The 13,892-nt window shown below is 39.0% G+C and overlaps 1 protein-coding gene across 4 annotated transcripts in view; it reads left to right on the top strand.

Moving 5' to 3' along the window:
• Nucleotides 1–13,892, top strand: part of LOC149178143 (pumilio homolog 1-like) — a 136,043-nt gene that overhangs the window by 65,709 nt on the left and 56,442 nt on the right. For all 4 annotated transcript variants that reach the window (XM_089420280.1, XM_089420279.1, XM_089420281.1 and 1 more), the window contains exon 9: nt 1,427–1,621. In XM_089420280.1, the coding sequence (XP_089276406.1) occupies nt 1,427–1,621 (195 nt within the window). The remainder of the gene's footprint in view (nt 1–1,426; nt 1,622–13,892) is intronic.

Here is a 13,892-nt window from a genome sequence, read left to right as displayed (position 1 = left end):
TCAATTGAATTTGGAGTGATAGCATAATACTGACAAATTTTCAAGATATTGTTACTCTTGTATATTTTGTTGGCCCTGTATTGTGTGCCCTATTAATAAGTGGATCCAAGAGTTGACTGCATTGAGACAAGTAACTCAAAATTTTATGGGCTATGAAGGTTTTCATGATGTGTTTATATCTAACCTCAAAATTAACCTTTGCCTGTTGGTTTTGTATTTTATGTTTGAGATTTTGCATCTTTCATACGAGCATACTGACTTATTGCATACTTTCTGCACCTCTACACATTGTTATATCTGTGCTGAACACAGGGCCCAGGCTCAACAGACATGTTTTTAACTTGCTTTTGGAGTAATCTTTTTAAATGAGGTTTTTATTACCTGTGTACTTGAATATAGAAAAGTCAATATGGTGTTTTGTATATATTGCAAAATTGTCACACTGCAATCCACTATTATGCAATTTAGGGGTCTAGTTTATTGTCTTCAGTTTTTCCCGGTGGGTTGAGTGGTCCATTTTTTCTAACATTAATTTCTGTTTTCATTTTTCAGTGGTGCGTTGCAGTTATATTCGTAGATTGTAAATCATGTATATTCGTTGCAGTTATATTCGTTGATTGTAAATCATGTATATGCGTTGCAGTTATATTCGTAGATTATAAATCATGTTATGAATATAAATAATTACTAATATGAAGGGGTATCTGCCGAGTTATATAAACAGACCCTCATTTGTAATCAATGTCATATTATATCCCTTGTGAATTCACACACACATAATTATTACATATCCTGTGATGGATACTTTCATATTCCATATTTTCTGAATGTCTTGCGGCTTATATGAACTTTTTTCGTTACACTGCACTTCTCACAATTTTATATCTGTGCTGAACGTAGGGCCCAGGCTCAACAGATATGTTTTTAACTTGCTTTTAGAGTATTCTTTTTAAATGAGATTTTTATTACTTGTGTACTTGAATATAGAAAAGTCAATATGTTGTTTTGTATTTATTGCAAAATGGTCACACTGCAATTCACTATTATGCAATTTAGGGGTCTAGTTTATTGTCTTCAGCTTTTCCCGTTTGGTTGAATGGTCCATTTTTTCTAACATTACATAAAATCATGTTTTCATTTTTCAGAGGTGCGTTGCAGTTATATTCGTAGATTGTAAATTATGTATATGTTAGGGTGTCCTCCCTTCATATGCTTTTAATAATAATCTATTGTTTTTATTGTCTTAGCTTGAAACATTTGAAGGCCACAATTTCCTATAAGATGTCCTAAAATTTCCCTTTAGTCCTCGTTGGGTTTGAAATGCATTTCGATAAATTTATAATTAATTGATAGAGTTGTTCAGATGGTTTCTAAATTCTTATATTTCCTTTATTTTTCTTAACTAAATTTTTAACTGGTTGTACAGCATGTGCTAGAGCATGGGAAACCCCATGAAAGAAGTGAAATCATCAGCAAACTGGCAGGGAAAATTGTACAAATGAGTCAACATAAATTTGCATCCAATGTTGTTGAAAAATGTTTGGAGCATGGCAACCCAACCGAGCGTGAAATTTTGATTGATGAAATGCTTGGTGATACAGAGGAAAATGAAAATTTACAGGTAACATTAATGTCTTCAGTTGCTTGTTGCTTTATTTATTCTTTTACATGGAAGAAAATGCCTATTATATTACAATTACATAAATGATAAAGTTATGAACAAGCGCTCATTAAGGGATACATGGGGTTGCTGTCTTCTTCACTCTGGCAACATTGATCATAAAGTCACCCTCAACTGCAGTCACCAGAGAATCAAAATCTTTCCTGAAAGTATTTAGCCTTGCTGTCTAGACATCTAACTCAGCATTGAGGGTTGAAATTTCCTCAAATGAAAATCAGTAGAGGCTTTGTTGCAGGTTTCATTACATCATCATTTCCATTGGAAGGAGAGGCCTATAAGCCCAAAGTTCCTTTCTACTGGAACTGTCCAACAAAAGAGTTGAAATTACCGTTGAAGTCAATACTCAGAAACAACGTGGATTATCTTCTGTCCTACAAATGACATGCAAGCTATTGGTCGGAGCTATTGAATGTAGTGCTTGTTTGACTGCTACACTGTGGTCAAGTGCCGTCCACCAGCCCTAGCTTTCCATGTGGACTGAAACATCCACCAGCACTTCCTTTTACATAAAAACAATATGTGGCCACTATTTTAGATAACTAGTATTCTACTGGCCCACGCCAATGCCACTAATGGCCTTTATCTCTTTTACAGAAAAGGAGGTTTTGCTATCCTGGTTATTCATATAAGACATGCTTTAATTTAGATAACTAGTGTTCTACTTGTCCAGGCCAAAGTGACCTCTGGTCTTTATCTCTTTTACCTTGGGGTGAATTACCAAGTGGCAAGTTTGGGACATGGAAATATCATTCTTCAATTTGGTTGATGTGGGGAAGTTTTTGTGATTCATTTGTCCTTGAAGTTGTGGGTAGAGTCTACGCTGCTAGAATTGTAAAAAAATGGAAAGAGGTTGCTATGAGAATTGTGGAAATTGTTCCCATGTGCTTGAGAGATTATTGCCACTGAGGAAAATCCTGTTAGAATTTGGGCACTAGACTCAATGCATACACACAAAAAATCTGGTAATAGCCTCGTATTAACTTTACACAGCTAATGAACTGAAACACATTGATGTGCCTAACTAGAAACAAATTTAGCACAACGTAACTTATAAATCCAACAATTAGATCATGTACAGTAACATATTACACACAAGTGTTTCCCAATCAACAGTGTGTCATTAAATTCTTCTCGGAACCTACTCAGGCTCTGTTACTGGGATAATGACGCACGAGGAAATTACATATACAACATTTACCCTAGATTTGATCCAATGGATTAAGCCCTAGATTTGTCCTCGATCTGGCTGATCTAGATCTCCTTTGCTGGTCTGTTCTTTTTCTTTGGACCTGACACAACTGAGTATCTTACTCACAACAAACTTGCAATATTACCCATGTAGATCTCTCTCTATCTTGAGAGAATCTCTCTCTTAGTGTCGCGCGCCCTTGCATGTCTCTATGCTCTCTTGCTATCAATAGGCCCTCTCGGCCCTCCTTGCTATTAACAGGTCCTCTTGGCCCTCCATAGGACCTTCCAGATATCTTTGTTGTCAATGGACCCTCTTGGGCCTTGGCCCTCCACAAGCCCTCTTGGCCTTCTCCTCCAAAAGATGTTTACGACAAGAATGATTCACTCACCCTTGTACTTATACTTTTCCAAAGGGAGCAATACCATGGGTTACTGAAATACTGTGGGTCATCAGAATACCATAGGTCTATACATGCGAAGCCCCATCACTTAGCCCACTTGCCCCACACGTGAGAATACTCACCATGGTACCCAAAAATTCAACACTCCCTCTTAGTGAGGGATGTATTCTCACAACACCACTTGGAAGTGGCTTTGCCTTCAAACTTGGAACACATTTCCACCCTTCATCTGCGACCACAACTGCTCCATATGACACAGAAGCAATTCTTGCTGTATGACATGGACCCTTCTTTGAAGACATCCTGCTTCTAGAAGCCTCTCGCTCTTGAGCATCTTGCATGGTCATTTTGTACCATGACACAATCTTGGATGACTACTCTTTCCCATCTGCATGGCCATCTCGTACCATGACTTCCTCAACCTGAAGATTGGCTTTCTCTGAGCTACTCACTTCCTCTGAGGACTGACTCTTGCTTACTTCTTCTGATGCTTGACTCACTCTGATTCTGGATTGTTGGCTTTCTCAGCCCTCAAGGTCTCTGCTTGACATTCCTTCCAAGTTTCTCTCTTGGATCTCCAATGTCTATCTCAATCCTTTGGCCATCTCGATCTTGCCTTTTCAATGCCTATGATATCACAATAATAGATTTGGACTTTACTCGGCCCCTCCAAGCTCACATCTCTTCACAAGAATTTCACACTTGGGTCATAATGAATCTCTCATTCTCTTGTGCCGATCTCCTCTCAAGATATGAATCTCTCATCCCTTTCTCTTTATCTATGCACTCGCTGCAACTGTCCACAACTCTTCGTGTGAACAATTTGCTACATGTCTCACTAGGCCTGTTGATCTTGGCCTTCACAGCCCATACAACCAATTTGCCATACCTAGCCAACTCTCTTGGCATGGATCTTTTAAGACATTGTTGCTACTTGCGACACTTCCTTTAGCTCCCTCCCGCTCAGAGCTGTCACTTGTGCAAATCTCAGATCCAATTGCCTTTTTGAAGAACCATGCTATAATACCATGTTAGAATTTCAGCACAAGACTCTTTGCACATACACACCTTAGATTTGGTAACAACTTGCTATTATCCTTACACAACTAAGGAACTGGAAAACACTAGTGTGCGTACCTAGAAACAAATTTAGCACAACGAAAGTTAGAAAACCATCAATTGGATCATGCACAGTAACATACTACACAAGTATTGACAAGTCAACAATTCTTCTTAGAACCTACTTGGGCTCCCTCACTAGGATAATTGCCCTCAAGGAACAAGCTCTAGATCTGTCCTCGATTTTGTTGATCTGGATCTCCTTTGTTGCTCCATGTTCTTTCCTCGGACTCGACAAAATTGAGTATTACAGGCACAACAAACTTGCAATATTACTCATTTCTCTTTCTTGAGAATCTCTCTCTTTGTCTTGTGACCCTGCACGTCTCTATGCTCTCTCGCCAACAACATGCCTTGTTAGCCCTCTTTGCCAACAATAGTCCTTGTCGACCCTCTTTGCTAACAATAGTCCCTGTCGGCCCTCTTTGCCAACAATTGGGCCTCTCGGCCCTCTTTGCCAACAATAGGCCCTCTCTACACTCCTTGCTATCAACAAGCCCTCCTGGCTGTCAATGACTCAATAAGCCCTATTTCTTGTCAACAGGCCCTCTTGGCCCTCCATAGGTCCTCTCAAATCTCTTTGTTGTCAACAAACCCTCTCAACCCTGTAGGACCACTTGACCTTCTCCTCCACAAGATGCTCTCTTGCTGACCATAAGAATGAATCACTCACCCTTGTACTTATACTTTTCCAAAGGGTGCAATACCATGGGTCTATGGATGTAAATCCCCATCACTTAGCCCACTTGCCCCACACTTGAGAATACTCTCGATACTACCCAAAGCAATTAACTCCATTACAACTAAGAATTCCTATAGGCTCCAATAGAGAGATTTCCTAGCTGACCCACTAGAGGGAAGTGGGATAGCCCGAGGGACTATGTGGTAGAGAAGGGGATCCCATCCCTTGGGTTGTGCGAGTCAAAGGGGAAAGAGAGCTGGTGGATTGGAATTGCTACGAGAGTTTATAACTTTGTGAATTCTGGGGAAAATCGAGTTGTGGATTGCAACTAACCATAGGCAAATTCATCCTTGTGGATCGATAACATCAACTCAAGGCTGATCCTATTGCATAAAGAGTATAGGCAATAGAGAGCCTATAGTTGGGTAGAATGTCCTTCATATGTAGCTAGTTGGTGTTAAATTTTGAAATATAAGTATGGCATATTTTTTCTTATGTGGAATTTTTTTATGATGTGTATATTATCCATGGACTACTATTATGTTTTCGTAATAATTTTGCATTTATAACATTGAATGAATAATCATATTTTCATAATCCTACTTGTCATGTGGCATGCATTCACTTATTAATAGCAACACAAAATGTATTATGGTATCATAACAAGAAGAGAAATGAAAAATTTGTGAAATTTAGAAGTACTTGGTATCCTCAATAGAGTATAGAGGATAGTAGGTACTAGGTACATTAGAACTAGATTGACCAATCATATAGGGTCTATCAACTATGCTATACCCTCTACTATGTGATGGAAAGATAGTTTCATTACCTTTTTTTGGGAGTCACAAGAACTTTCTGGTTTCTTTAGGTACCTCAACCAATATTGTTTAGCTCTCTACATGTAGGAGGCTCCCTTCCCACTCTTTCCCAAGGCCCCCATACAAGGGGTACCAAGAGGCAAATCATTAGTAGCATGTTCTATGGCTTGAGATCAGTGTGAGCTCGGGGGACTATAACCACCATTAAGTGACACTAGTGACATGGTAATTTTAGACCTTGCACTAGCCACTAGGAGATGTCTCCCAAGCTTAGTGATGGTCAACATTGTCTAAATAGTAGAACTATACACATTCCAAATTTTATCTATTTCCTTTACCAAACATCCTTCTATCTAGAGCTTCCTTCATTTAGCCATGCATGTTAGGAGAGAGGTTGCTAAGGGAGCCTTATTGGCTAACCCTTTTTGTATCCAAGATTTTGTGTCCATTTCTCCTAAATTTGCTTTTAGTTTCTAGAGCTTTATTTAATTCATAGGCTAGAACAATACCTCTTTTATTTCCCTTGTGTTTTGTGTTCTTGCCTTATAGGAGCTGACTTTGCACTCCAACTTTCACTTGCATTCTCACTTTCATCAACATCTACGTACTCAACAATGCCATTGACCTACTTTTGTGGTCATTTCTTGGGCATTAACAAAATATCTTACCTTTATCTATATCTATTTATATCTTCTAGGGATCATTGCTTTTATTTATCCCCTTTAAATAATGTTTTTCTCCCTAATTTCATTACCTGTAGAAGTGTGATTTTGAATTTATTTCCACACGTGCAAATTGTTCAGGTTGACCGCATCATCATGTAGGCTCATGAAGCCCAATGGACATGACTCTTCACCCTCAACAACTTTTATAAATACAAGTGACATCTCACCTCATTTGGATCATCATCACTCACACATTCTTCTCTCTCCTCTTCTCGTTGGTTCGTACCACTGTTGGGCAACTTCTCTCTCACATGTGTGGCAAGAAGGATGAGTTTTTGGATTGAATTGTACGCTGAAAATTTCAGGAATTGACCAAGTTTGACCACCATTGACCAGAGACTCTTTGACCTATTTTGATTGCAATTTTTGGAGGGTTATTTCTATTTATCTAGTGTTGATCAGTGGTTGCCATTGATGTCAACCCAAGCAGTACCAGGGGCTATCCGATCTTGCATGGGTATTTTGACTTGACAACCTACTCTATTTTGAGTCAAGGATCTTCTAGATGGATTCTACTCATCGAGATGTTTCCGTTGATATATGGCACACCAAGTAATTCTTCACGGTTTGAGAGATATTCATGTTTGAAGTTAGTAACCCCAGCTAGTGGGCTAAAACCCTATGGGGTTGTGGCATGGCACTCATAATTGCTTGTGGTCATTGAATAGTCAATAATTAATAAATTGTTTTTGCTCCTAAAATCCCTCCAACGTTCACTTGTTAAGGACCCTCTCAACTCAAGACATTCATATAAATAATGACCCTCACATCCTCCTCTAGTAGGGATTTTGTGGCTTCAAACAGGTCATCGTGGCATTTTTGCTATAATTTTTTTTTTGGTTGCTTTCTACTAATATTTTGATGTTTTCTTTTTTATTTTAATTTTAATTTATATATTCGTTATTTTATTTTATTGTCTGCTAAGCTTCAAAAGCTAAAATTAAAACCCATTTGAGCCGAAATCTTGATGAACCTCATGACCGAATTTCAGATCTTGGTTCGCTATATTTTCAGAGATATGGTTTGAGGAAGTTAGGGTTTTTGCAGGCTCCCGAATTCCATGTCAAACAGGTGACGTTGGGAAAATTGTCATAACTTTCTCTTTGAGCATTGGATTCAAATTTCGTAAATAGTCACAGAAAGAGGATGGACTATAGTTTGTTGAGTAGCGTTTTCAGGGCCGAAGGTCGCAACAGTGACACGTGGCACTTCGTACAAGTTCGCTCTACTGAACCAGTCTATAATCAGGTCATTGTGGGAGATTGGGCATAACTCTTTCTTGAAGAATCCAATCTTGATCAGACCTGTGGGGTTGGAAAGAGGACTCAGAGGGCTACCACAGGACGAAATTTCAGACCTTGGAGATCTGAAATTACATAGATACACCAAATTCAATATTGAGCTCCTAGAAGGAAAGAAAAAACTGGCATTCAAGGATCACTGCAATAAGGACCACACATCAACAGTCAAGGGTAAGTCTCCTATAGCAAGGTATGTATGATTAGTGTTTACATTTGAAATATGAGTATCATCTCTGACATATGTTTTTGCAGGACAATGTAAGTACATATAGGGTCTCAGTTATATCTCTATGTCTCTATATGTCACAATTAGTTTTGATACCACATTTTGGATGTCCTATTCTTGATACTACAGATTTGATGTTACATATTCTTGATGCTACACCAAGTCTGCTAAATCTATATGATGTTGTAAGTTCATGTTACTTGTCTTGTCATAGTTGATAGAATGGTTTCTGTTGTTGTACTTAGAACTTGGTCCATCACAAGTCTAGGGCCTATCATCAGTTTTTATTGTATATATCTTTAGGTCAGTTTTGGATATAGTCTTGCATAGAGTCCAGGCCTATATCAAGTGTGAGAGTCTTTGTCTACTGCTGCAACAAGTCAACAACAAAAGTGACAAGCACACTTCAGGTACACATTGTAATTTTAATTTGTATTTATTCATTATTATGCACTGGCATGTGTTTTGCAGGCAAAGGTAAATTGAAGGGTATTTTGTTTTGTTTTGGGATTGGTTTCGCTGGGCAAATTTTGCATGCAAGTAGAAGAAGATTCAAGTACAACTTTAAATTCAACAATAGAAGTATCAAATCAAAGGAAGCATTGCAACTTTGAAGACATGACAACCATCCGTATGTTGTGAAGAAGTGTTAAGGCCAAGAGTCATCATTGTAAAGTTGTAAAAGAGTCATTTGTAAAAGTGTCATCATTGGAAGAGTCATTATTTAAAAGAGTCAATCTGCCTAGAGTCGAAAAGGCATTATTGGGAGGTATAGGAGTCTCTATTGGGATGATGTCATGGTTGGGTTGTATGTCATAGTGTGATTGGGTGTTCGGTCAAAATCATTGTAAATCATATTGTATCGTGGATCGTTGTCCCTGGTACGGGAATTCACACTCTTGTCTCATTTCAGTGATTATAGGGTGGCAGGGAGGTGCTAGGCTGGTGCATGAAGTCACTTACAGGTTGGAGCCTGTGAACACTTCAAGGTGGTAGGTTGGTCTAGGATGTTGGGGCATCCATTCAGTGGACTGCTGAAGAAACCAGGGCATTGGGGCGTCCTTCTAGTGGGCGCTGGAGAAGAATGCTTTTCTAGAATTCTAGGAAGTTGTTGCTTTCATTTCAGTTGGGGCTGAAGATTAAAGAATTTATTAGAAAGCGTTCGGTGGTTTTTGACCCAAAGAGGGTTTTCCACCTAAAATTCTTGTGCCTACTGTGTTCTTTTATTTACTGTTATTACTGCATAAACATTAATAATAATTGAAGATTAACTAATGCTCTTAAAATATTTAAAAGTGCTAATTGCTAGGAAATATTGATTCACCCCCCAGTGTTTCCAACATCTAGGCCGCATTTCTGGGAACAAAAATCGAGAAGATCTGGGCAATTTTTGACTAGTGTTGACTGCAATTTTGACTGCAAAAAATGACAACATATTCTCTCTCTCCTTTGATCGAATTTGACTGGATTGTTTTGGGCTGATTTCGATCAACAAGGAAGGTCGAATTTGATTAAGGTTGACCGAACTCAAAGAGGCAAGTTTGACAACTGCGTTGACCATTGACTTTCTGGTTAGGGATGAATTTTGATTGCAGTTGACTACAGAATAGTTAAGGTTGTTTTGACTTTGATTTGGCAAGTCAATTTTTGTACTCTCTCTCTCTGTTGAACATTTGATATAATAATAAGAAGATTTGATCAAAGGGTTTTCCCCACGTTGGGGTTTTTCCCTGTCCTCCGCCAAATCTGGTGTCCTCTTGTCTTGGCTTGTCTTCTGCATTTTGTTTCATGTTCTCTCTACTTTTACAGTCAATGTGATTAATGGTTAATGTAATTGCTATTGGAAAACTAAATTGAAATTGTCATTGCGCTGCTAAAGGAACATTGAAGTAATTGTGCTAAGCATAGAACATACCATTGTTAACTAAAATTAACATGGTATTAGATCACAAGTGAAGACAAAGCCCAAGCAAGAGAGAGAAAAAGCAATCACTAAGAGAGACCTATTGGACAAGACTATTGGAATAATGACTACTACATTTACATCAAATATGAGGATAAGCTCAAGGACAAATCTGACTAACATGCATGGAAGATGACTTTGGACTTGACTTTGGAAGAGCATGATGCCATGGACTATGTGAAGTGAAGAGTGGTGGAGCCTCCATCAAATGCACCTACTGCTGCAAATACTAAATACAAGAAAGGTGAGGTCAAAGCTAAGAAAATGATCATAGACTCCATTCAAAAGAATTTGGTTGCCTATATTTATGATTTCGAAACATCTAAGGAGATGTATGATAAACTGGTTGGGATGTTCAAAGTAAACAATGTAAATCAAATTCTCTTTCTCAAGAACAAGTTGAAGGACATCAAGATGGATAAAGGGGAGTCTATCCAATCCTACTTCATGAGGACCATACAAATAAAAAATGACCTTCTATCTATTGGAGAAGTTATTGTTGATAGGGAGGTCACTCTCATTGAACTTGGAGGTCTTCCTAGATCATGGGATGTGTTTTAACACAACCATTCTCAACAATGACAGGATTCCTAGTTTTGATGAATTATTAGCTAGGTGCACTATAGAAGAGACAAGGATGATGGAGAGAGACAAGCCCTCAAATGGAAATGAACCCACTGACTTCTCTGCTCATGTTGAGAGGAACAATAATGTTGGTCCAAGAAGACAAGGTCAAGGATTCAAGCAGGGATTCGAAAAAGGAAGAAAATGAAGGTGCTACACTTGCAACAGGTTTGGCCATTATGCTAGAGAGTGTCCTCACAAGAAGGATACTCCAAGGGATGGTGACAACAACAACAACAAAAAAGGCAATGGCAATCCAAGGAACAACAGGGTCAACAATAAAAGAAAGAGGAATGCTCCCGCTACTCGATACGTAAACGGTCGACCTTCCAAAAGGACGATAAATTTTAGGTATGAAGAAAGTAATGTTGTAGAAAAACAAAAGGAATTTTATCTTATTTTCGCTCTATCTATTGCCTCTCCTCCAGATACTTTGGATCATTGGTTGATTGATAGTGGAGCCTCAAGGCACTTCACTGGGTACAAGGAGGCCCTCTCAAATTTGGTTGAAAATAAGACAAATTTGGAGATCATACTTGGAGACAATGCCACCTACCCCATGAAAGGGATAGGTATTATCACTCTTCACTTAAATCAAAGTCAAACCATTCATCTACAATAATTATTGTATCTACTCGATTTGAAGAAGAACTCGGTGTCTATTTCTATGATGGAAGATAAAGGCTTCAAGGTAGCATTTATTGATGGAAAGGTACATATTTGTCAAAGAAACCCTAAAGATGCATTTAAACTTGGATTTAGGGTTGAAGGTCTCTATCAAGTTGGAGGAAGTCCTTTGGGAGCCTTAACTTGCGATACTTCTCTTCAATCTCAATTATGCCATAGAAGGTTTGCTCACCTTCATTACAAAGCCTTCCCTCGGGTAAGGAAGATGGTCACAGGTATGCCCGAGTTCAACATGAATCATGAAGGATTTTGCCAGGGTTGTGTAGCTGGGAAACTTACAAGAGGACCATTCCCTTCAAGTGAAATCCAAATTATTGATATTTTTCAATTGGTCCATTCTGAACTATCTGGTATGTTGCCCGTAGCATCATTGGGAGGATACTTATACTATGCAATTTTTGTGGATGACTTCTCTCGCAAAATATGGTTCTTGAAGAAGAAGGACGAAGTGTTCAAATGGTTCCACTCTTTCAAAGCCTTGGTGGAAAATCAAATAGAGAAGAAGATAACCTTGGTGGAAAATCAAATAGAGAAGAAGATCGAAATATTAAGGATCGACAATGGAACCGAATATGAATAAATGAATTCAATGAATTTTGCAGAGAGGTTGGCACTAAGAGGGAGACAACCGTTCCATACACTCCTGAGCAAAATGGAGTGTTGTTGAAAGAAAGAATCAAACAAAAGAAAGAATCAAACAATCATGGAAGCCACCCGTGCCATGCTTACATGATCAAGGTCTACCAAATTTCTTACTGGGAGAAGCTACAAACTTTTTCGTATATGTTCAAAATAGAAGCCCGCATCAAGCACAGGATTTCAAGACACCCGAAGAAGTTTTCACTGGTAAGAAACCCTGATGTATCTCATTTTAGAATATTTGGCTGTCTTGTGTATTTTCATGTGCCTAAAGAGAAAAGAAACAATTTAGAAGCATCTGGAAAGAAAGGTATATTTGTGGGCTACAGTGAAAATTCAAAGGCATATATAATCTATGTAGCTGGACAAAGAGATGTGGAAGTAAGCCATGATGTCAACTTCAATGAAGACACTGCCCTTGGGAAGGCCAAAGATCTCCCCATTCCATGGAAGGATAATGATGTTGCTGCAGAAAAGCTGGATGAACGTTTGACAGATGAGCCTATGCCTGATGTTGAAGGCCCGATGGATCCCATTGATCCATCTCCTGGTGATCCCTATCCCTCAAGAAAAAGACCTTTATGGCTCAAAGATACTCTCAAAGATGCTGAAAGACATATTGCTCCAAGAGGGACATTTTGTGAAAGTAAGAAGCCGAACAGGTATCAAGGGTACTTAGTTGCTATGAGTATTGTTGTTCAATCTGAGCCATGTATGTTCGAAGAAGTTGTAAAGCGCCAAGTCTGGAGTGATGCGATGATTGAGGAATACAAATCTATCAGGAAAAATGATGTCTGGGATGTGGTGCCTAGACCGAAGGACAAGTCCGTAGTCACCTCAAAATGGCTATACAAAATGAAACATGGAGTTGATGGGAGTACTAAAAAATATAAAGCCAGGTTCGTTACTTGAGGCTTCTCTCAAAAGGAAGGAGTGGACTATGACGAGATATTTGCACTGGTTGACTGATATACCACTGTTTGATCGATTATTGCTCTCGCTACCTCTCAAGGATGGAGCCTACATCAAACAGAAGTTAAGACTGCTTTCTTGCATGGCTCGCTTAAGGAGGAAGTCTACTTGGAACAACCTCAGGGGTTCGAAGTACAAGATTGAAGGACACACGTATGCAAGTTAAAGAAAGCCCTCTATGGGTTGAAACAAGTCCGTAGGGCTTGGTATGAAAGGATTGATAACTATCTTATGAAGCTGGGATTTACAAGGAGCGATATTGATCCTAACCTATACTTCAAGGTTGAAAAGGACATGCCTCTCATTTTGGTCCTTTATGTAGATCTCTTTTTGGCAGGTGCAAAACCTCTCATTTATCAATGCAAGTAGTTGGCTTCCAAGTTCGAGGTGAAGGACCTAGGTCTGACGCACTATTTCCTAGGCTGGAAGTGTGGCGAAAGCCAGGTGAGATTTTCCTTTCTCAAGGAAAATACATTGTGAAGCTACTCGAGATACGTGGGATGGTGGATTGCAAGTCTGTGTCTACTCCGATGGAACTCGACTTCAAGAAACTATGTGAAATTGTTGCTGGCCGAATTGGCAAACCCTTTTGTGTATCGACAACTTGTGGGGGCCCTCATGTTCTTGGTAAACTCCCGACCAAATATATGCTTCGCTGTGAATACATTGAGTCAATTTATGGTCGAGTCCTATCACATGCATTGGATTGCTGCTAAGAATCTCTTGAGATATCTCCATGGCACAATCAACTATGGACTAAGATACATTGCCAGGATTTGAGGCTTACATGGATATACTGATGCTAACTGGGTTGGCAGTGTGGTAGATCGTAAGAGCACGTTTGGATGTTGCTTCTCATTTGG

This window comes from Pinus tabuliformis, chromosome 4_1, assembly GCF_031772625.1.
Source record: "Pinus tabuliformis cultivar Carrire ecotype Pingquan chromosome 4_1, CPIR1, whole genome shotgun sequence".
Taxonomy (NCBI): Eukaryota; Viridiplantae; Streptophyta; class Pinopsida; order Pinales; family Pinaceae; genus Pinus; species Pinus tabuliformis.
The sequence above is the reverse complement of the archived record's forward strand: the minus strand, read 5'-3'. Positions and strand labels throughout refer to the sequence as shown.